The sequence below is a fragment of the Suillus clintonianus genome (genome assembly GCF_016758775.1).
Source record: "Suillus clintonianus strain FC179 chromosome Unknown DEU56scaffold_164, whole genome shotgun sequence".
Lineage (NCBI taxonomy): Eukaryota > Fungi > Basidiomycota > Agaricomycetes > Boletales > Suillaceae > Suillus > Suillus clintonianus.
This window is the reverse complement of record NW_024539388.1, coordinates 48,440-69,926: the sequence shown is the minus strand read 5'-3', so window position 1 is coordinate 69,926 and position 21,487 is coordinate 48,440. Positions and strand designations below refer to the sequence as shown.

Sequence of the window (21,487 nt, the reverse complement as noted above, 5' to 3'; positions counted from 1 at the left end):
CTTGGTAGGGCAGACTATGAACTTCATTCAGGATCTCACAGAATAGTCACTCCCGTAGTTGGAAAAATTGATCCCCTCTAGCTCACCTCGGCAGGTTGCTGACCCATGTCACAATCCAATGGAAGTTCAGATTGACTCGGAGGTCGCCGCTGATTGCTGTCGCTACGACTGACAGCCTGACACTGACAGTCCTGTTACATGTTAATATCCGAACATCGCAACGTTGTTGAAAGCAGTAGTATGCCCTGTTTCGATCACGATGATCGCAGTCTTTGGAGTCTTCGAGTCTCGACAGAAAGGTACACTAGATTAAACATTAGCTACACAGTATCAAGAGTCTTCTCGCCTTTGGGATTGCAACCTTGACTTTCTCTGCTCGTCGCTTCCGATGACCCGGGATCGTCCAAGTCGACAGTGGTAAAAACTTCGCGCGCAGTGGTTCGCGTCGTGTAATCGTCGCCATCGCTAGATACCTCGTCATCCGCACCCACAAAACCAAATATGCGGTACAGGAAGGTGACTACGACAAGAAGGTTGCAAACGAGAAGCGACAATGACGTCTAGTATGTTTAACCCTCAGAATCAAGTACACCTAGAAGAAGATGTTGACTGCACCTCAAAGTCTGTTGCCGTAGGAAGAACAGTCGTATACTTCGCTATTTGACAGATGCCCCGAAAGATAGATATAATAGTTACGATGATGCTGGAGGAGAATATGGCGAAAATCATCCTTTTCTGTCTTTTCGGCAGTTTGAGACTCCAGAGTAAGCGCAACGGCAGAGCAACCAGTATTGTGTCGGATAAGCAATCACCTTGCAATGTCTGTGAGTTTAGGTTGTGTAAGAGCCGCGAGAAAGTCTCACTCATCAGTTCAAACGCGACCATGGGTCGCGTCATGAATGCATGTACCTTTCCAGTTGTAGCTGTATGATACCAAGTGGTGTCGTGCCCATACTGCCACGCTTTTTGTGCAACAAGTCCTGCCCACAAACCGAGGAAGAGACCTGCCAGACCAAGTATCATGTGGCGGAGGTGCTGCGTTTCGTACACAATGCGAACGATGGAGAACAATATACTTTGCCGGACAGCCCTATTCGTCAAGTACTGAGAAACAATGATGCAATTTCGAACACGAAGACACTCACCACACAACAGAGGGGAAAGCAAATGAGTATACCCAGAATGATATAATTACTTCTTCGCCCGCTGCGGCAAACATGAGTTCGGTAATGAATGGGTAATAGAGCAGACTTCCTTTACCTCCATCAACGTAGGTCCAACAAGAAGTCAACGCGGCTATCCCGCATAGAAACGCGATACCTGCCCAAGCATCTTCGACCCAGAACCTTCTCAACCAAACACGATATGTGAGTCTAAAAATTGTCAACACTAGCCCTAAAACTAGGAATCCACTCGAGACGGCTGAAGGAGGGTCAGTGAAGCTTACATATCATACAAAACCTTACCTCTCAGAGCCACGACGGCCGGCCAAGAAATCACCAGTGCCATGCAGGTCGGAATGAACACCAAAGAGGAGGCGGCACCCAGACGGGCAGAAAAGCTACATTTATCTTGCGAAGTTTACAACATGGACGTGACATTACATCCCTGAATTTGTATACCTCGTGATTGAAGATAAGGGTGATGCCCCCAAGGTTTACGTTCCCCACCTGTTGACGTGCCATATGGACCTTCGTGTGAAAGAAGAGCAGTGCTCAAAGAAGACCCGCATCAGGGTGGCAGTCTGTGGCGGCATGTTGCGTAACGGCGGTAGAAACGTCCCTGAATGTGGCAGGCACAAATAAGCTCACCCTCAAGAGCTGCAGATCTGGTCCAACAAATCTCACATGTAAACTCCCTAGCCATGGCCTCGGAGCGGCTGGTTCGAGACCAAGTACGGTATACTACTAACGCGACAAGAACCTTGTCAGCTTGAATGCCCATCATCGAAAGTATTTGTGGCTCACATATATAGTGATGTATTCAAGCGAGACGCCACAGGTGCAAGCCTATGCAAGCCCAGACTGTGCCACGCTGTCGAATCGTGCTCGTTCACATGACGGCGAGCCTGAAATTGGCCCAGTTGTCCGGAATCTGCAGTGTGGTCCTCATCGCTAAACAGTAGGCTCATGCAGTCAGAGTCACTCTGAGATGAGTCTTTTGAAAAAAAAAATACGTAAGACGTCAAGGCGGCGCCGGCGTTCGCCTAAACCTCAGGCTGAATCCGATGATCCACGTGCGCAAAGTTGCGATTAGATATCCACGTGGTAGCTAGCTATCCGCGATAATCTTGACCGTCCTCGAGTCACTCACTGATCGCTTTCAAATACCAGTTCGATAACTGAGCTTAATCATATTTTTTAGATGTCTGACTCCCAACCCACCACCATCCCTTCCCAAGAGCACGAGCAACTGGTCACACCGTGGGATGTGCAGGGCTCAGTCTCCGCCGACGGCAAGCAACTTGCGATCGACTACGACAAGTTGATTGTCCAGTTCGGGACGCGCAGAGTTGATGCAGCGCTTCTGGAGCGGTTCGAGAAATTGACGGGGCATAAGGCGCATCCGTTCTTAAGACGGGGGATGTTTTTCTCGCATCGGTGAGTTCGATGAGGCTCAGCTGATGTTCCTTGCAATTCGGTTGATGTCGATGTGCTTTCTTAGGGAATTTGACAAGATTTTGGACCGATATGAACAGGGAAAACCGTTCTTCTTGTATACGGGACGTGGCCCAAGTAGCGACAGCATGCATCTCGGACACATGATACCATTCCTCTTTACCAAGTGAGTCATTAGCTCATTTCTGTAATTGGCCTAACGATTCTCGGAGATGGTTGCAGGATGTCTTTGACGTCCCACTGGTCGTCCAACTAACCGGTGAGTATTCTGCCATTTAGATTCGATCAGTTGTTAATCTGAGGAACAGATGACGAGAAATTTTTGTTCAAGCACGAACTAAAAGCTGAGCAGACGCAACAATTCTCGAGGAGCAACGCAAAAGATATCATTGCGGTGGGATTTGATGTCAAGAAGACATTTATCTTTAGCGATTTCGAATACGTCGGCGGACCATTTTACCGCAATGTCGTCAAAATCTCAAGGCAAATATCATACAACCAATCAAAAGCCACATTTGGTTTCAACGACTCGTAAGTCTCATTCGTCCTTCATTCAGGATATCCGGCATATTTTCAACAGGGACAACATCGGAAAAATACATTTCTGCGCCGTTCAAGCAGCACCGTCCTTCTCTAATTCATTCCCGCACATCTTCGGCGAAGTCTCTAATATCCCATGCCTCATCCCCTGCGCGATAGACCAGGACCCTTACTTCCGGCTTACGCGTGATGTCGCGCAGAAACTCAAGTACCCCAAACCATCCCTCATCCACTCCCGTTTCTTCCCTGCTCTTCAAGGACCTCAGACGAAGATGAGCGCATCGGACGCGACTTCGAGTATATTCATGACGGATACCCCTAACCAGATCAAAAATAAGATCAACAAGCATGGTTTCTCTGGTGGCAGGGAGACGGAAGAGGAACACAGGAAACTTGGGGGTGATACGGATGTGGATGTTGCATATCAATATTTGGGCTTCTTTATGGACGATGACGAAGAACTTGAGAGGATAGGCGAGGTCTGTGGTTGCGGTTAATGTCTGCGAATCATTCCACTGATGCCCCTGATCAGGAGTACAGGGCAGGGCGTCTACTTACGGGACAGTTGAAGGCACGTTGCATCCAGATGTTGCAGGAGTTCGTGAAGGTCTTCCAAGAGGTCAGTGTTTTACCTACCACCCTCACGATTATGTGCTCATCCTTACATACTATAGCGGAAAGCCAAAATTACGGATGAGGATGTCAACGAATTCATGAATTCAAACAGGAAAATAGACCCTAATTTCGGGAAGCGATCGCAGACATCATAAGGTCATGTAACATATTATACGAGGAGGTAGTCACATCTCTACAATACGATGTGTGTGCTACATATTACAACGACAGTGGGAACATGCGGTATTACGTGTGTATATGTGAGTCTGCTGATCCGTGTCACGATCGACGCGACAAATGCACTAGCGGACTATATTTGTTGTCTGAGCGCGAGCCAGCCCCACGCCAACCATGCATTGATAGCACTTAGGCCGTATAATGCACCATTCATCCCGTTTGTCTCTTTGATGCTGGGTTTGCTGATGGGAACTGGACTAGTGTCAATATCCTTCGTCCAGTGAATGGGATACGCCTCGGCCTGGACATGCTGCCATGCAGCAATGGCATCCACTGTGGCCTTTCCCCAGTCGAAGGATTCGTGGTCCTTTTGGTCTGCAGGACCGTCGACAAAGACGCAGAGCTTCTCATTAAGTGGCTGGATGAACCCCTCCCGCACACCATTCCGGATAAGTTCACGGAGAGGGTTGTAATAGGACAGAACATTGAGCAATATTACGGCTGCACAAAAGAGTCATGGTTAATCAACGTACAATGTAGAAGCAAGAAAACAACACAAACGTTTGTTGTGAATGTTGAGTTGGTTCCAAGCTACAACTTCGAGGATCTAGGGGGCACGATGAAGTGAGTGTTAGCAAGCTGAGCGAACGAGCCTGCGACGCGTACCTCTTCAAAGGTACCGTATCCTCCTGGCAAACCGACAAAAGCTCCGACGCGTTTTGCCATCTCCACCTTGCGCTCGTGCATGGAATCAACGATGATCTTGAGGTAAAAACAAAATAAAACAACCGGAGATCGATCAACAACGTGGTATGGGCGTACAAGCAATTACCTACCGTCTCTATCTGTTGTACGTGTCGCCCGTGCGCGTTGGTGAGTCAGGTATGTGTTGCCGTTACGCATGATGGAAACGCGCACCTGTCCTCGTTTTTTCTCGTCAAGAACTTCAGCATTAGATTGAGATCTTGTGACAGTATTGGCTTCTTTTATTTCGCCACCTGCGGCGTGAATGGCATATGGGATGACACCGATGACTTTGCCGCCCTCATCCATGACTGCTCCTGAGACAACGCCCATGATGCCACAGTTACCACCGCCATAAACAAGGGGTCGCTTTGCCTCAGCCAGCGCACGGCCCAATGCTACCAAAAATAGTATACCAGATGCATGAGAGCATTTTCCGAGATGAACGAATCAAGGAGACATACAAAGCGCAGCCGACCGGAAAGCATCCTGCTTCCCGAGTGACGCAGCACAATAAACTGCTACAGCTGAAGGATTGCAGTGTTCGACCATATCTAAGTGCTCTGGGAGGACGGTCGGCTTCTCAGTGGTGGAGTGGATGGATTGCACATATTCTGCATCTTGTGAGTATTTAAGTATGTGCGGGCTGCAGTACTTACTACTAGTCCCCCGGCTACTGTACTTTCACTCACTGTGTAAATTGAACATATCAAATGACGTGTCGAAGCGATTTGGCTGATAAGCCAGCTCCGGGAGTGTCTCCAGCTTCGTCTCGACCAGGACCTTGGCGGAGAGCTTCAGTGACATCTCCAACTGCTATTGCAAAAAAACAGGGTTCAAGTCGAGAATCGCCGACTGCTTCCTTGCTGGCACCGTTTACCCTTTCCTGTGATTTTCTGATATTTCGTCGTTCCCTTCGTCAGCGCCTTGTCGTGGAGCCTATATGCGTACTGACTAATGATGTAGAATTGAGTTGGCGCACGCGTGCTATAGCGGTAAAGTGTGATGAAACTTCGGTAATTTGTCGAGTGATCAACAGCGACAAATGGGGCCGGTGTATGGAAAGCGAGCTGCGGCAGAGATTAGCATCCGAAAATGTTGTGGTGTTCGTTTGGTGTTTTCTTGAAAGGCTGAATTCACGATTAATATACAGGCCTCAGGTGCCACGTACTCGACTCATGGATGCATGAGGATTTTGAAGTTGACATCGGACTCGGTATAGTTGTTTTACCGCGATATGAGTTGACTGGTTCCAACGCGATACGTGTGCAAACTTGTCCCCCCAAGCCCGGATAGAGAGGGGGGATATACCGAGTAGCATGTTTGACGTGTAAACACACTAGAAATCGATGCCATCGTCGTGGCGACTGATGCATGATGAAGTAGAGTGTGCGGTGCCCTGTTACCACTCCGCCACCGTTCGGCTGCCAAGCCGTGGCGAAAACAAGGTACGAGCAAATCCTGATTCCGTACACCCCACAAGACCTCTGCCACTGATGCGAAACCGAACAAATATACATTCGGAAACATTATATCAAAGGTATATAAGAACAAGACTTAATGACTTTCCAAAACGTTTGTCCAATGCGCGTCTGGCAAACATTTTTCCACAACCGTCGCATATCTCCAACAACCCAATACTGTCATAATGGCTTACTCCCATACCCATCGAAAAGCCGACAAGTAAGTTTTGTTGATGTTTGGACGGCCGCGGGATATTCGCGCGAGATGGTCCAGCGACATGACTTGATGCACGCTGTTGGGCAACATGGGCACCAGCGCTTCGTGCAAGCATGCGCCTCGACAATGTATCTATTGAAATTATTTACTTTGTTGCAGAAATATTAATACTAATAACACTCACATGAACGTTCCTGACGATGTGCACACTGCGTGATGAACGAGAGCACATACACTGGCGTGAACGTCACTAAATTGTTTAATGGTGTGATGTATGTTAGTAGAGCTCATTAGAAATAGAGAGCACATACGCCGGCGTGAACGTCGCTAAATTGTTTGATGGCGTGATATGTGAGTAGAGATAGGATTTTGGGGACACACCCAGTGAGGGCTACTGGAAGCAGGGTTTCCATAGCGGAGCACATACGCCGGCATGAACGTCGCTAAATTGTTTGATGGCGTGATATGTGTTAGTAGAGATAGGATTTTTGGGGAAGCACCCAGTGAAGTCTACTGGAAGCAGGGTTGCCGTAGTGGATTTTTGGGAGGGCACACCCAGTGAGGTCTACTGGCAGGGTTTCCGTAATGGATTTTTGGTGTTGGAAGGATGTGCCCGCTGACTGAAACGATGACCAGCGACATGATGCGGCGGCGGTGGGCAAAGAATAAGTTATTTGTATGTGTATCTACGACGATTAGAACCAAATAGCCCAAAATGGAAGTTATGCCTTCTCAAGTGGTTTCGGGGGTCCATCGGCATCAATGTACGAGAGCTGGTTGGTACCTGGTTTGATGAGCCGAACAATTTCGGAGTGGTAACAGGTCACACATCACTGCTAGAACACACTCTAGGACAATCATGAGAGTATATGGTGACCTGTTACCATTCCGAAGTAGATCGGCTCCCAATGGCGTGAGAAATGCAAGTCCCTGAACCCATCAATTACATGAAGGGCAAAGACCTCGACCACCGCTCGGTAAGTACATTTCCTGGTCATTCTTAAGTCGAAGTTTGCCGCCTTCGCGCATGCTGAGCTCTTCTGCGCCATTCTGCCGTGTTCGTGCCACACCATGACACCAACGCCCATCACCAAACTCCTCGACATCAACATCCCCGACTTCAGCTCCCACGGTACTACTTCTGACGCCGCCAACAGAAACAGCCGCCGCTCGCAGGTTTGGGCCTCCCAACCTCTTTGCGCCATTTCACTACCTACCCCATCAGCGGACGGCGGCATTTTTCCACGCACACCTTTTTTTTTGGCTTCATCATCCTCGTGTCCCAGTCCTACTTATCACACAGGTTTGTCACCCTCTCATGCAAAACCTTGATATGTAGTGTAGTATCTCCTTCATGTATACATTTTGTTCTCTACATATCGTGAAATTTTAATAATGAACCAACTTAAATCATGTCTTTGGTTTCCTGGGTGAGATAAGACTAATCATGTATGTAGACAAGTACTAGTAATAGTATACAGTGGTAATATGACAAGGGTAGAACTACGAGGCGAGGAGAAAAAAAATCCAGGATGCGGTCACGGTGGAAATCGATGACGAAACTTTAAGAATACGAAGGCGCCGGCAATGCCGGCGCCAAGCAGTGGTGAGCGGAGACAACGAGGATTGATGAGAGAAGACGGCGAGGGAGATGTTGACGTGCCGCCCGGTCTTGATGTGCTGACGGCTTTGAAAGGTTCAGAAAAAATTGCTAACCGGTGGCGACGGCATAGCTAGGCGTAGGAAGGGCGGGAGGGATTAATGGTCTCATGCAGGAAGCAGAACGAAGGCGGCGTTCACGGGCACGAGCGTAAGAAGTCGGCAGAGGATGCTGCACGGTCGACGAGGTCAACGAGTAGGACGATGAAGACATGCAATTAGAATAATGAAGACAAGAAAAGATTCGTACCTTTCTCCGACACGGTTTGTGGGGTCCAACCTTTACTAAATAACGTCAGTCCAATGGTAACATGGTTTCTGAAAGATAGAGAGCCGAAGTATTTCGGAATGGTAACAGGTCACACATCACTCCTAAAATTGCTCTCCTCCCTGTGTGAAATTGTCATTATGCAACGTCATGATTGTCCTAGAGTGTGTTCTAGAGACAGGTCGTATCGGACTCATCCGCACCATCTATAATGCCTCTCCTCTGCAGACCTACCAGTGATGCTGGAGTCTTTTCATAGGTTCGCGAGTATCTGTGCTTTGCTTCCGATTTCAGTACCCAGTAGTCCCTTTTGGATGAGTCCAACTCCAACTCCCAGCCCACTACCGTGCGCGGTTATCGGGTCCGCTAACGAAACAGGTTCAGCTATCATATCAGTGAACTTCGGACAGTGCGAGAGACGTCCGGAGAGCGCCGCATCATGCACCGCCAACCGAAACCGTCCTCACATGAACTCGACAAGAAATTCAGATGTAAAAGGAGTTAATATCGTGCCGGGTCTTCGTGCGAGGGTCGTTTAAATTGTTGCTACACGATGCGGCTCCACTTTGCATTCCTTACGAGCGGTTTATACCGTGTGAGGATGGTTTATATCATATTGCTTGTAACAATACGAATAATAACACGAAAAGTAGGGTCCGAACACAGCACGAACATAATCAAATGAGGGCATGAAAGCAGTCCGAACGGCGCGCGACGCGTGCACTCAATACAAGGTACCGTCGACCATGTTTCAGGTTCAAGGAGCCCTGAGCGAATATTTATATCAGTACCGCTAGTACGCACACGAGAAGCACTCACCAATTGTGCGGCCTCCAACTTGTAAGATTAACAGTAAAGTGAGCTCAATACCGTATCAGCGAGAAAAGCGATGACGTACATTCCACCACTGGGTATTGTCGATCGAGCACATCCTACTAGTCACTGGACGCGGAACGTCTGACGTAGTCCCGTCTTTCTTGGCCTGTATAGAGGTCCCTGTAAAACTTCGGATCAATAGTGGAGGATGCAAACTTAATGAAAACCCGCTTCTTTTGTTGCCTGACTCTCTCTGACTCATACGACTAAGAGCAATGGAAGTTGCGTATATATGCGCCCTATACGCACAAATACATGAGTTGCATACGACCGACATCAAATAAACTTACATTGGGAATGTATTCGAGTGTTTGGAATTCCCGGGGATAACGATTAAGCTGCATCGCTACTGGATACTGGTAGTCATGATGGTAGGAAGGAAACATGGTTGTAAGGGGACAAGAGATGCGAACACCGAACATCGTGTAGTCGGACTTGAGACTTAGTAGCATTCCTTGTACGTTGAGCAGCAAATGCGAAATTTTTGTGAATACCTTGAGAGGTCCGTGCAGTTTCGCACAAGCACGAGGGGAATGAATTGTGCGAAGTTCATGCATGTTTGCATGCGCTGCGCTCGCATGAAAACACACATCATTTATTATCGAACTCTATCTGTAACATAACATCCGGCACTTTGCGTGCTTCTTATCTGATGCGGCATCATGATCTACAAGTTATAAGCTGGCATGGCCGGCGGTTCGGTGGCTATGGCGTCCACCCCGTTGCGTTCTGTACCATTTGAATAATTCGCGTCATGCTGCGTGGCGTGAGTTGATACATTGCTCTGTGTTCTCCTATTTACATTTCTTCCTCCTACGGCGACCTCTGCTTCTTTTCATCGCGTCGTTGGCGTTCAAAAAGGCGGCAGATTTCAAAGAATTTCTGGCGATACGACGGATTCATCGCCACTCCAGACAGTGGTCATCTTCGTGTCAATGTATTTACGTTTGGTGCGAATACAGCTTCCGCCGAAGATGGTATCTATCTGTTGGACGCACGAACGACTATTCTCGGCCTCCGCACTGACCCCTTCGCTCACGGTCAATTATACACAGCGTTATCGAGAGTAAGGACACGGAGAGAGACACTACTTATTTACAGCGATGAACGAAGAACAAGATTCTGCAAACATTGTATTTTCCAAGTTACTACTATAAAAACATATTAACGACACACTGCCGACCGAAGGGAGTAAGGCTAGTATACATGTCAGTTTCGGTAATCCAATCAGTTTGGCGCTCAAGTTTCAAATTTCATCCGAGCAGCAATCCTGGCGGTTGCATCACGGACTTTTTTCGCAAGCTTCCTCCGCACCATTGGATGCTTTTTCTCGAAGGTCGCACGAGTACTGTGTCCGCAAAGTGCAGTTCTCTCGGCAAGTCGCGGGTAGCTGCATCAAACGATGTGCGGGTCCTGCTTCCGCGTCCGCATGTACTTGGTTAGTAATCGCCCAATCATCCCCCTCCTCGGCTATAAGTCGTAGCGGAACTATCTTTTGTAATTGGTGTGCTCTGATACTGTTGGCTTACCACGGGGGTCTTCGATAATCTCACATCCCAATATATTGATACCATCGCCGTTTGGTATAGATAGGGACTTCGCAATTAGACCGTTCCAAATCCCTCAAGACAAGTCAAGACATCGGTTGCAGTGACTACACGAGACTACGCGTATTTCTCACCGTTCTTGATCTGTCGAGCGGTCCGTACTTTCAATCAAAAACTTAATGAATGTTCTAGATATTGAGACGTATGCCAGTACTTCGATGAAAGTTCGAATGTTGGCACTACAGGCCCGCTGTCGCAACGTTGAGTTCAGTAAGAAAAACCCCGTGTATCGCTAAATAACTTGTAGTGTAAAGTAGTCATATACCAAATCACGGATTGGGAGTACTGGGCTTGGCAGTGAAGTACATGGTAAGTACACATCGGGCACGATCAATAACTTTGCATGATATCGATGTGGACACAGATTCAGGCAGGAAAACCTCGACAAGCGATCACAGATGATGTGACTCGGAGCAATCAGTGATACTGCCATACAAGAAAGTACATCTTTATGTAAAGAATATATGCTGGAGTCCTGGGCGTTAAAGATATAATGGCGGTGGATATGATAGCGAATACACGTGAGAGTCTACCAACTTATGCCATGATCAACACGACAGATGCACCAGCTGACCTAGAGTCGTCCTGAACGGGAGCGATTATGCCATACCCTCTTTAACCACGCGTTGGTAGTTTTTAATCCATATAATCCACCGCTAATACCGTTCATGCTTTTGATGTTTGCTTTGCCGTTAGGGATTGTACTGGTGTCGCTGTCCTTCGTCCAGTGGAAGGACAACGGCTGGACTTGGTCATGTTGCCATGCAACAATGGCATCCACCGCGGCCTGCCCCCAGTTGAAGGATTCGTGGTCTTTATGGTCCGCGGGTCCATCAACAAAGACGCAGAGCTTCTCGTTATGCGGCTGGATGAACCCCTCCCGCACACCATTCCGAATAAGTTCACGGAGGGGGTTGTAATAGGACAGAACATTGAGTAATATTACGGCTGCAGAACATAGTTTTAGTTGGCTGACATGGCAACATTGAAGCAAGAAAATATATTTACGTTTGTTGTGAATGTTGATTTGGTTCCAAGTTACAACTTCAAGAATCTAAGGGCACGATGGATGAGCATGACGTAGGTGAGAGTAAACCTCGTGTACCTCTTCAAAAGTGCCGTATCCTCCTGGCAAACCGACAAAAGCGCCGACACGCTTCGCCATTTCGATCTTGCGCTCATGCATTGAGTCAACAACAATCTTGATGTAAAAATGAATCACAAAAATGGAAATGAAGACAAATGGAGATTGATCAAAACAATGTGGTGTGCGCGTGCGGGCTATTACTTACTGTCTCTATCTATTATAAGCGTGCGCGTGCGCGTTGGTGAGTCAAGTCTGTGTTGTCGTCATTGACGGAAACGCGTACCTGTCCTCGCCGGTCCTCATCGAGAGCTTCTGCAACAGACTCAGTTTTTGCGACACCATTTCCCTTGTCTTTTTCGCCACCTGAGGCGTGGATGGCATATGGGACAATGCCAGTAACTTGACCGCCCTCATTTATGACGGCACCTGAGACAATGCCCATGATGCCCACGTTACCACCACCATAGACAAGGGGACGGTTTGCCTCAGCCAAAGCATGGCCCAATGCTGTCAAAGATACGACGCAAGACACGTGAGAGCAATCACGAGATGGAATCAAGAAGACATACATAGCGCAGCCACCTGGAAAGCATTCTGCTTCCCGAGTGATGCAGCACAATAAACTGCCACAGCTAAAGAATTGGAGGGTGCAACCATAGCTAATTGCTCTGAAAGAATGGCTGATTTGCGGGCGTGGAATTGGGGGTTGGATGGATTGTGCATGTTCTGCGCTTTCGACGAGACTTTAAATAAATGTACGTACAGCGAACTCGAGGCAAATGGCGTTTGAGGTGATAAAGATCGGTTATCTGAGTCCTGACGGCGTGGGGACTATAGAGAACAACGAGGCGAGCTGGTGGTCGTAAGTGCCAACCCTGCCGCAGGTGCGGCTTAGTGCAAAGAGCGATTTGTTACATAAAATACGATTTTGAGGGTGGATCCGTGTCCTTTGGGGAGTCAGCCTCTGTCATCACAAGTTAACGTTGCTCCTCAATTGAAGCTTTGTCGACAAATAATTCCCTTCAAGGTCTGATGACTAGCGCTGGAAACCACAAAGTCGAAGTTCGTAGGAGATTACCGAACCGCAATTACCGCTCTTTTAATGTCAACGTTGATTCTATCCATATCCGAGAACCAGTCACACAGCTTCGACGTTGCCAGTTGGCTTGAGGTGAACACGTTGAAAACTTGAAATCCCGCACCAGCCCAGAGCTCATGACGAACCTAGCAGGACTTGTCGGCGTCGGCATGGTCAAGCACTGCAAGTTGACTAGTTAGTGACACATGGAGGTGATCAAAGGGCAAATCATGCGTGTCATGTACGTTACTCCCAACCTCTTCTAATATTAATAAGGCACACCGCCTACACTGCAGAAAGCCAGTCGAATCGGTACGTAAATCGACTGTGATAAGAGCTCTGGCGAGGCCTAAGAGTCTAAAAGTAGCAAACCAGGGGGTCCTTACTTCCGCAATTCACGCCCAACCTTCCTCGTTGCACATTCTCCCTCTGAAATTGCATTCTACAAACAGCGGGACAATCCCTTGTCCTACCGGATCTTCGAAGAAATCCATGAGTGCCCAACCCCTAATCCGCGGGTCCTCGTCTACCTCCTCATATCGGTCGCCAAACTGATCAAGGAGCCATTTTCCGACTCGAGCATTGACGCCTTCAAATCCAATTCCCCACTGCGGCCATCCGAGGCCGCGGGCGATTGTGGGTGGGAAGGCTAAGGGTATTGAGGCTGCAGAAAGGAAGGATATCGAGAGGGTCGGGGAAGGAGAATCACGGGAAGCAACGAGAATGTTGGTTGAAAGAGCAACTTTCTCGGGGATAGAAAGGAAGGAGGGAATTGCATACCTGTAGTCATAGTCAGGCTCATGGTTAGCCAGGCAATCTCAGGGTCTTCCCACATACCAGTCCTGAGTCTGCACCAGGGTGTCCTGACAGTTCCAAGTGAAACCGAGTTTGTCGCTGTCAGGCCAGAGAGGGGGGTGGATTCCAATAGCCGCATTGTCCCAGCCGTAACCATTGTCACCGAAGCGACTAAACATTACGACCTTGCCTCTCACCTCACCCAGGGTTGGTAGTCTATTTTCCAAATACCACATGCCCAAACCCCCTGGCGAGGCAACGATCTCTTCACGTACAAGCTTGGTGAAACGTTGTGTGTCAGAATCTTCCTGCTTGATTGACATCACTATGGTCTCGCGCGAGGTTGAGGGTGTTGTAAGAAACGTATGTACAGTTGATAAGATTTCCGCAAACGGCGCACGTTGTGGGTATATTCCGTGGTATGAAATGAGGTGGGAATCAACGATTGCTAAGCGGATGTCGAGAACTCGAATGCCAGAGTGAAGTTGTCTCTCAAGAGAGGTGCTTAGTGATTGACACTGAGAAATGGGCCATCCATAAAAGGCCATTCTATCAGTCTTGTTATACCAGCATTTCGCTCGCACATAGAAGGCCAGACATACGTGTCATGAGTTCCTGAGATGTGTTATCAGTTAGGCACAGGGAACACGAAGAGTAGTTTTACCTGGAAGCATCAAAGATGACAGAGGAACGGTATCGGGGACGAGGGACAAGAAACAAGATGTATCGCGTCTAGGAAAAATAAGCAAACAATGGTGTTTGCGAGATAACTAAAAGCATATGGATTCAGGTGGGCCAGTAATGTCTATACTATTGTCTCACCTTATTGCGATATACTATCCATTCTGAATCTGCTGGGACTTTGACAAGCTTCCACCTCGCTCCAGCGTCGATATCGAGACGCATGGTGACGGATACGGGACTTGTAGGAATCGCTTCATGTTCTTTGGCCGCATTATTCCGTGCATGTCGAGATACCTTGAGAAGAGAGCATTTTTGGGAGAATATCACGCTCTTGGAATGCGCTTGGACGAGGAAAACGGGGTCTTTCTGTGTCGAGCTCCTGAAGGTAAAATTTAAATCGTCCTGTGTCTGGTTTGAGATTGTGAGGTGCATACGCGTTGGTGGAGAGCACGAACTGACTGTCCGTCTCCTGGTGTATAACCTTGCACAACGATCGACGCAAACCTAGCAACGCTCCCAAGGGGTGGCACAGTGTGTGACACCTCACGTGATCTTCAACATGCAAGCCTAATCCAGAAGTACTTACTCGGTATTCAATATAATTCAGTAGGCAGTTCCTCAGGAGTCAGGCCTCAGGACACAAGTCTAATACTATAAGTATATGTATACAAACATATTTCCAATGGGCCCTTAATGTAATTTCTGCAGTAGCAGTATGTCAATAGGCATTTTTCAGCGTAATCAGGATTGTTGCGACATTCGCTTGTCTTTCTCCTCACATGCCTCTCGCCATTTCCTGCCCTTGTAAAGGACAACCAGTATCAGGACTTGCATTATTATCATAAGGCCGCTCCAGAGGGTGTACAAGCCACCATCGCCAATGGCAACCTGATAAGAAGGTTTAAACTACTGCATACAATTCAGCCGAAAAAATTGAACGCACCTGAAGCGGAATAGCCACTTCAGTAGCAACGAAAGCAAAAACACATCGAAATGCGCTATTCGCGGCAACAACCGTCGATGAGCGGCCTGGGTTGGCATCCACAATGTATGCCAGCGTGCTTGCGAAGACCCATCTAGGTACACGTCAGTCAAGGTCTTGTAGATCGTACATAAACGTACGTTGAGAGGAATCCACAAAGAAGGAGCATAATACAGACGGCCGCGATATGCACGTGCTTCTCGCAAACCCAAGCATATCCAAGTACAGCCGGTGGTAAGAACAACATGGCAGGCCGGGTGCTGGCCAATCGCATCTAGATTTATTATGTTAGGATGTCTGTCGTATAGCCATAGGAAAATTATCAACCTCAGCAAAGCATTTGCCTCCATGTTCTTGCTTCAACCTGGAGAATGTTCGGTCGGACCAGCGGCCACCAAGCGTGGATCCACATATAGAGCCTGCGATGCAAGTCAGTCAGTGTCAATTCAACAAATAAGGTCCTACCTATTCCATACGAGAGTAGTACTAGACCAATTCGGAGAGCGTCGTAGCCGTAGTGTTCGGACAATGTTCTCGAACAAGTGTATAAAAGGCTGTAGCTGAAAGCGAATATCAAACCTAGATATATGCGTGGCTAGTCAAATTATACCCATAATGCATCGACTTGAAAAACACTTACCAGAAGCAAATAGTATTGTGAGATTATTTGAGCGTGTAAGAATATTCAGAAGCGGGGGGAAGGGATTGACATCTGCGAGCGACAAGTTGATATCTTTAATACTTGAAGCAGGTACGATAGGGACATTCGCCTCGATGACAAGCTCCCCTGTTTGCTGTGGAGAAGCCATACTTTCTAGTATAGGTTGTGCGGGCTTGTCAGTGGCAGGAAAGGCGAGACTGGTTTTGTCCATGTGATGATGTTGTAATTCCCCCTCCTTTGTCCTCCTTTGCAGGACATTTTGATATGTCAGACTACGCTCCTTCCTAAAAGTATCTTTGAATAGGAAAACCAGACCAAGGAGAACAACTCCGGCGCAGATAGTGATGAACAAGAAGACAGAGCGCCAGCCCAAGCCCTGTGTCAGCAGACCACCCAATATTGGGCCCAACGCTGTCCCCAAGAGCGGAGCAGAATAATATATGCCCATTTTAGTGCCTCGCTCACGGGGTTCGTAGATATCTGCTAGTGTAGCTGCAGCAATTGACAGGAGCGCGCTTGAACTAGTTATTATAAGCAGTGGCTCCGAGTTTCAGAATAAAATCCTGACCCAGCAGCTTGAAGGCCTCTCATTCCAATTACCAGACCAATAGTTTTGGACACGGCGACCATGGCAGAGGCGACCACAAATAGTGCCACAGATGATATGTAGACAAACTTGGGTGCAGGAAGAATATGAGCATTTTATTGTCATGAAAGAGCGTTCGACAAACCTTGCGTCCTTTGATTTCGCTGATGGCGCTCCAAATAAGTCCAGGGAGTCCCTGAAAAAGAATAAAGACCGATATCGTCCAGCTAATTTCTGAGGCAGATGCCCGCAGGTCATTTTGAATTTGGGCATTTGCCGCTGTGCGCAAGTCATTTCAGTCTTCTGGCTACCTACAGGGGAGTGGAGAGCCATACGATTTTGTATGCTAACGGCCAACCCTGCGATCATAGAGCCAGCTGAAACCAAAATCAGAACAGCGGTCTACGGCCGGTAAGTTAGCTTTCGGAATGTTGGTGGCTGCTATCCACCTTGCGCGCATTTCCCCATTTCAGAGGATCATCTTCCACAGTAGCGTGCTCGATATCTGCATTGACTTCGTTATAGCAGGCGACGACTGGGCCTCCGACTTCAACCACGATGTGAGGAGAATCCTGTACATCTCGGGTACCTTCCTCGGAGATCATTGCATGAGCGGGACGCAGGGTAAGCTGAAGGTCTGGCAAGTAACACCGGCAAATAGGTCAAATGAAAGCTTTTACAGGAATTGAGTGAGGGCTCGAGCCTCAGCGCTGCAGCCTCCGGCGGTGTGTGCTAATGATGGATGAGAATGCGCTACTGAGCTGAGCGAAACAACTCCGTGGTGGTGCCGAGCACATGGGATCGGTTCGGCATGGTGAAGACACCGAAATCAATTGTGTGTGTAGTGTATATTTCATTGGCCATGGATGCGTGTGGGGTAATTGTATCAACCAACTCGGCACGGAACCTCAGGGTTCGAAAGCAAACCTTCGATTCCGACCTCGAAGCGAGGATCTATTTGTGCTTACGAAACGGACCGCGCGCCGCATTTGGGAAACGGGCCTAGATTTAATTCTACCAGCTCAACCGCCTGCATAAGTATTAGTGCTTATCACACTAGAACCACACACTGGGCACACAAATGGGTAAGTTGAATAATAGGGGAAGTTCAGTCGTAAGTGCGGCGTTTGCTATACAGGTGAATTTCGCGTATGTGGCGGACAAGACAATCTCTCCTCATGAGCTTGCCACATCCATTCCAGGAGCAGTGAATTCGGCGATGCGAGGATCCTCCGACATGCTTGCGCATATGCACGACGAGAGTGTCGACGGACACGACGGCATTGCAGAGGCCACTAGCATGTGACCACCTGCAACGATCTCGTGGCATTGTTGACACACCGACCGGTGTATCCAACGCGGAATGGGAGGTTGGATCGGCAGGGGACATCGAAATGGCCTGTCGGGCGACAGGGCGCTCTGCTCGTGGGGTGCACGGATACGCAGCTTGCTCTCGGGTGACGCATAACGCCCTTCGGCTGTGATATTCCTAATCATAACAGAAGCGTACGTCATGGCGCAGCGAAGAAAATGCTGATATCACTCACGGCAGCACGGCCGCAGTGCGCGGAACCTGTATTAGAAGTTCTTCTATGCCTGGTGAATTTGACATCGTCAGATAGGGTGGATTACAAAAGATACCATTATACACTGGCGCGTTTATAACTTGACGGAAGTGTGGTGGATGCACCAGGGCAGTGGCAATCTCGAAGCTGGCACTAAAAATAAGAACTTGTAAGAACAATCGCATACCGCATGAAATCACTGACTAGTTTAGAATTTGCACCGTTTCATCCGATTTAGTGCGAGAGGGTTCAGCATCATCAGTTGAGTGGGGGAAAACCACCGAACATGATGGATTTCCGGGATATGGCGTTGTGGGAATGGTCAGCTGTTTGCTGCGCATGTTTGCGGTCAGACAAGGAATACACAAATCAAAAGAGACTGTAATTCGTCCATTTATACGCGAAGATGGCGCTGTTACTGTAGGAGCACTATCAGACGCCATCCTGCCAACAACGAAGTGACCTACAAAGTACAGTCGCCATGACCTTCCAGATCGGTGAGCGGAGATTAATGGGTGTATGGTTGAGGGGTAGCTGTAACACAACCAATGAAAATTCTGATGCAGAAACTGGTTGAAAGTGCCCATGCGTAGTAATAAGTGATTGGGTGAAAGTGTGCTTGAGCAGGAGAATTGAGACGTCTAAGGGCCCATCGCTGGTCCATAGCAAGCGGTAGGAAAGTGCTCGAAAAGGTGCAATGTCCGATTAGAAGAATTTTGAAGAGTAAAATACCATTCAAACGATGATGATTCGTGTGGGGTGGAAGATAGTTGATAAGCAATTGAGTAATTCAATTTGAACGTGGTGGACAACGGTTCAGCACCGCCTAGACAAGCTTTACCCTTATTCGCGGTGTTTCAAGCGCGAAATGAAGGTGATAACCCCCTAGATCACTGATTGGACGGGGACACCAGGGAAACTTTGTGGCGGCACGTTGGCATCATGCTGCCCTGCTCGCCAGGTATCCGACGTCCGTCAAGGCCGTCCTTCAATTGGCTGCCAATTTTTAAGAGAGCGAAAGCGAAGCCAGATAGCGTCACGGTAGTACAGAAATGAAGTGCTAACCGATTGATTAATCACTGGGCACGCGGAAGACATACGGAAGACATAAGGTGAATGTCAAAAAGCGTCATGAGGTTGAATCAAGTTGAGCTGGCCATTACATAAGCAGTTTTTTCCCTTTTGCACCAAACTTTAGCAGTTAAGTTTAGCTTCCGCAAACCGAAGGGGCCGATCGGACTACCATCATGGCCAACACCACCGTCAAGGGTGCAATCGCAATCCATGGCCAGAACCCCCAGGCGAGTAGTGTGGAACACGTTGTGGTGATAGCTGACAATTGTATAGTTTCTCGTCGAGACCGTTATCCGCAATCGAATATGGGAATCGAATTATTGGAAGGAGCATTGCTTTGCCTTGACTGGTGCGTCATCCGCGTTGTCTGAGACCGTCCAGCTCACCCTTTTCAATATAGCGGAGTCGCTTATCGACCAAGCCATTGCGCTTAGGTGTATCGGCGGTGTCTATGGCAATCAGCGCCCTACGGAGTTCCTATGCTTGCTGCTGAAGTTGCTTCAGCTTCAACCGGAAAAGGAGATATTAATAGAATATCTACAAGCAGACGAGTTCAAGTGAGCAATATTGTATGTGCCGCCCGCTGATTGCTGATTGGCCACTCAGATATATGAGGGCATTAGCTGCCATGTACATACGAATGACTTTCAGTGCTGTGGAAGTGTACGAGCTTCTTGAACCATTAATGAAAGACTTCAGAAAGCTTCGATACCGTGACATGGGTGTGTTGATCTTCATTTTTCCCCTATTGACATACGTCTTACAGCCCGACAGCGGGTTATTCACTGACCCATTTTGATGAATTCATCCATTCGCTCCTCACTGAGGAACGAGTCTGTGACATCATCCTTCCTCGCAAAGCCAAGCGCTCGATACTTGAAGAAAACGGCGAGATTGGCCCTCGGAAGAGTCGCTTGCTTGATGCTATGGAAGGCAAGAGTAACGACAGAAGTCGTAGCTCCAGTCGAAGTCGAAGTCGAAGTAGGAGCCCCAGTAAGAGTCCATATAGGTCACGCAGCCCCAGTACTAGTCGGAGCAGAAGTCGAACTCCATCAGAGAACGGTCGATATGTATCGCGGAGTCCCTCTCGCTCTCTATCTCGTTCGCCCGACCGTTCTCGCACTGGAAGTATGTCTCCAGAGAGGATGGACATTGATCCCACGAATGTATAATAATCTACCTAGCACGTCTACATTTTTTTGAGTCCCTTGGTATCGAAAGTTTGATCCTTGAAAGAGAGCAATTGCTTAGACAATTCCTTCCATCGCTCCTCCACTTTGGGGTTTTTTGCTATAGCCTCAGGAGAAAGATATCCTCGGTTGCGCCAGTCAGTGTACCACACTTGAAGGAATTGCCTGTCAGAAACATCAAAGTCGAGGGAGGGAGAGACTCACGAATGTCCGTGCGACGAGTCGGTGCAGCTGAAATACGATCCTCGCGGCTCTTGACACAATCGCGAAGAGCCAACGGGTTATAGTATTGGCAGAAGACACTTCCTCCAACGGCCTCAACCGCTTTGATTGCACTTTGGGATGCACGAGAAGGAGTGATGTGAATAGGCGTTTTCAAAAATGGAGCATTCTAAATGAAAATGAGTTTACCAGAAGGATGCCTGAGAATGGAAACATACGTCGCCCAGAAGTTTGATTCCATCGTGTACATTATGAATGCATCCACTCAACAGCAATTCGCGGGCTGTGATAGGGTTCTCAGGCGACGATTGTAGTCGACCTTGGTCAATCCAGTACTGTATCCGGTCCAGGTTAATGGGCGCGTACACCTTCCGGTTGCTTGACGAACCTGTCAGATAAATATGAAACTAGCTGGAAAAGAGCACTCACGGATTTACAAAGCCCTTCTTCGGGAACCTCTTCGTGATCGGTGTCTGACCACCCTCAAAACCAGCTTTTGGTTTGCCATTGCCTGCGCGGGCCTTCTGACCCTTGTGACCTCGTGTGGACGTTCCTCCGCGACCAGAGCCTTGACCTCTACCAAGGCGTTTTTGCTGCCGGACAAAGCATTAGAAAATGTTGAATCAGAAATGAGGACAGTGCAAACCGCGTGCTGCGAATTGGGTCCCGGCGAAAGACTCGATAGTGTTATTCGAGTCGCCCTTGAGCGAAACACAGACGACATGTCCGCTAAAAGTAAGTCTGAAGTGGTTTTGCTCTCAATTACTTACTATAGTCGG

At 48.2% G+C, this 21,487-nt stretch overlaps 10 protein-coding genes across 10 annotated transcripts; 2 read left to right on the top strand and 8 right to left on the bottom strand.

The window, feature by feature from the left end:
- Positions 1 to 177: 177 nt before the first annotated feature.
- On the bottom strand, positions 178 to 1,683 carry DEU56DRAFT_176011 (uncharacterized protein). The gene is made up of 6 exons (XM_041344920.1): positions 1,467 to 1,683; positions 1,261 to 1,422; positions 1,146 to 1,206; positions 864 to 1,090; positions 616 to 812; positions 178 to 560 (listed from the first exon to the last, which is right to left on the bottom strand). Exons 1-6 carry the CDS (start codon positions 1,507 to 1,509, stop codon positions 321 to 323), a joined length of 930 nt encoding a protein of 309 aa, XP_041201666.1. The 5' UTR covers positions 1,510 to 1,683; the 3' UTR covers positions 178 to 320.
- Positions 1,684 to 2,283: 600 nt separating this feature from the next.
- Positions 2,284 to 3,973, top strand: DEU56DRAFT_840868 (tryptophanyl-tRNA synthetase). Its single transcript, XM_041354967.1, has 7 exons — positions 2,284 to 2,600; positions 2,665 to 2,784; positions 2,831 to 2,877; positions 2,927 to 3,149; positions 3,199 to 3,637; positions 3,691 to 3,777; positions 3,833 to 3,973. The coding sequence occupies exons 1-7, from the start codon at positions 2,365 to 2,367 to the stop codon at positions 3,926 to 3,928; spliced, it is 1,248 nt and encodes a 415-aa protein (XP_041201665.1). The 5' UTR covers positions 2,284 to 2,364; the 3' UTR covers positions 3,929 to 3,973.
- Positions 3,974 to 5,590, bottom strand: DEU56DRAFT_840864 (uncharacterized protein). The gene is made up of 6 exons (XM_041354966.1): positions 5,159 to 5,590; positions 4,869 to 5,092; positions 4,787 to 4,795; positions 4,617 to 4,712; positions 4,512 to 4,557; positions 3,974 to 4,451 (listed from the first exon to the last, which is right to left on the bottom strand). The coding sequence occupies exons 1-6, from the start codon at positions 5,244 to 5,246 to the stop codon at positions 4,084 to 4,086; spliced, it is 831 nt and encodes a 276-aa protein (XP_041201664.1). The 5' UTR covers positions 5,247 to 5,590; the 3' UTR covers positions 3,974 to 4,083.
- Positions 5,591 to 8,978: 3,388 nt separating this feature from the next.
- Positions 8,979 to 9,734, bottom strand: DEU56DRAFT_761658 (uncharacterized protein; the record flags this gene model as incomplete). The annotated part of the gene is made up of 4 exons (XM_041350568.1): positions 8,979 to 9,068; positions 9,121 to 9,138; positions 9,200 to 9,283; positions 9,468 to 9,734. 4 exons carry the CDS (start codon positions 9,732 to 9,734, stop codon positions 8,979 to 8,981), a joined length of 459 nt encoding a protein of 152 aa, XP_041201663.1.
- Positions 9,735 to 11,358: 1,624 nt separating this feature from the next.
- Positions 11,359 to 12,528, bottom strand: DEU56DRAFT_748519 (uncharacterized protein; the record flags this gene model as incomplete). Its single annotated transcript, XM_041349365.1, has 5 exons — positions 11,359 to 11,732; positions 11,793 to 11,838; positions 11,890 to 11,985; positions 12,155 to 12,378; positions 12,441 to 12,528. The coding sequence occupies 5 exons, from the start codon at positions 12,526 to 12,528 to the stop codon at positions 11,359 to 11,361; spliced, it is 828 nt and encodes a 275-aa protein (XP_041201662.1).
- An 816-nt stretch (positions 12,529 to 13,344) lies between these two features.
- DEU56DRAFT_748553 (PLC-like phosphodiesterase) lies at positions 13,345 to 14,650 on the bottom strand (the record flags this gene model as incomplete). The annotated part of the gene is made up of 4 exons (XM_041349367.1): positions 13,345 to 13,729; positions 13,787 to 14,301; positions 14,392 to 14,514; positions 14,567 to 14,650. The coding sequence occupies 4 exons, from the start codon at positions 14,648 to 14,650 to the stop codon at positions 13,345 to 13,347; spliced, it is 1,107 nt and encodes a 368-aa protein (XP_041201661.1).
- Positions 14,651 to 15,073: 423 nt separating this feature from the next.
- On the bottom strand, positions 15,074 to 17,571 carry DEU56DRAFT_840786 (MFS general substrate transporter). Its single transcript, XM_041354965.1, has 10 exons — positions 17,107 to 17,571; positions 16,993 to 17,059; positions 16,803 to 16,936; positions 16,640 to 16,746; positions 16,051 to 16,592; positions 15,876 to 15,989; positions 15,738 to 15,829; positions 15,551 to 15,684; positions 15,372 to 15,504; positions 15,074 to 15,316 (listed from the first exon to the last, which is right to left on the bottom strand). The coding sequence occupies exons 1-10, from the start codon at positions 17,260 to 17,262 to the stop codon at positions 15,170 to 15,172; spliced, it is 1,626 nt and encodes a 541-aa protein (XP_041201660.1). The 5' UTR covers positions 17,263 to 17,571; the 3' UTR covers positions 15,074 to 15,169.
- A 46-nt stretch (positions 17,572 to 17,617) lies between these two features.
- Positions 17,618 to 19,359, bottom strand: DEU56DRAFT_840777 (uncharacterized protein). Its single transcript, XM_041354964.1, has 6 exons — positions 19,288 to 19,359; positions 18,690 to 18,756; positions 18,427 to 18,640; positions 18,307 to 18,375; positions 18,205 to 18,253; positions 17,618 to 18,146 (listed from the first exon to the last, which is right to left on the bottom strand). The coding sequence occupies exons 1-6, from the start codon at positions 19,318 to 19,320 to the stop codon at positions 17,766 to 17,768; spliced, it is 813 nt and encodes a 270-aa protein (XP_041201659.1). The 5' UTR covers positions 19,321 to 19,359; the 3' UTR covers positions 17,618 to 17,765.
- A 50-nt stretch (positions 19,360 to 19,409) lies between these two features.
- DEU56DRAFT_975011 (PRP38 family-domain-containing protein) lies at positions 19,410 to 20,468 on the top strand (the record flags this gene model as incomplete). The annotated part of the gene is made up of 5 exons (XM_041359567.1): positions 19,410 to 19,523; positions 19,570 to 19,645; positions 19,697 to 19,853; positions 19,903 to 20,018; positions 20,071 to 20,468. Exons 1-5 carry the CDS (start codon positions 19,470 to 19,472, stop codon positions 20,466 to 20,468), a joined length of 801 nt encoding a protein of 266 aa, XP_041201658.1. The 5' UTR covers positions 19,410 to 19,469.
- On the bottom strand, positions 20,436 to 21,464 carry DEU56DRAFT_866334 (ribosomal protein L15). Its single transcript, XM_041355392.1, has 5 exons — positions 21,355 to 21,464; positions 21,138 to 21,301; positions 20,927 to 21,086; positions 20,691 to 20,877; positions 20,436 to 20,637 (listed from the first exon to the last, which is right to left on the bottom strand). Exons 1-5 carry the CDS (start codon positions 21,430 to 21,432, stop codon positions 20,486 to 20,488), a joined length of 741 nt encoding a protein of 246 aa, XP_041201657.1. The 5' UTR covers positions 21,433 to 21,464; the 3' UTR covers positions 20,436 to 20,485.
- Positions 21,465 to 21,487: the final 23 nt, after the last annotated feature.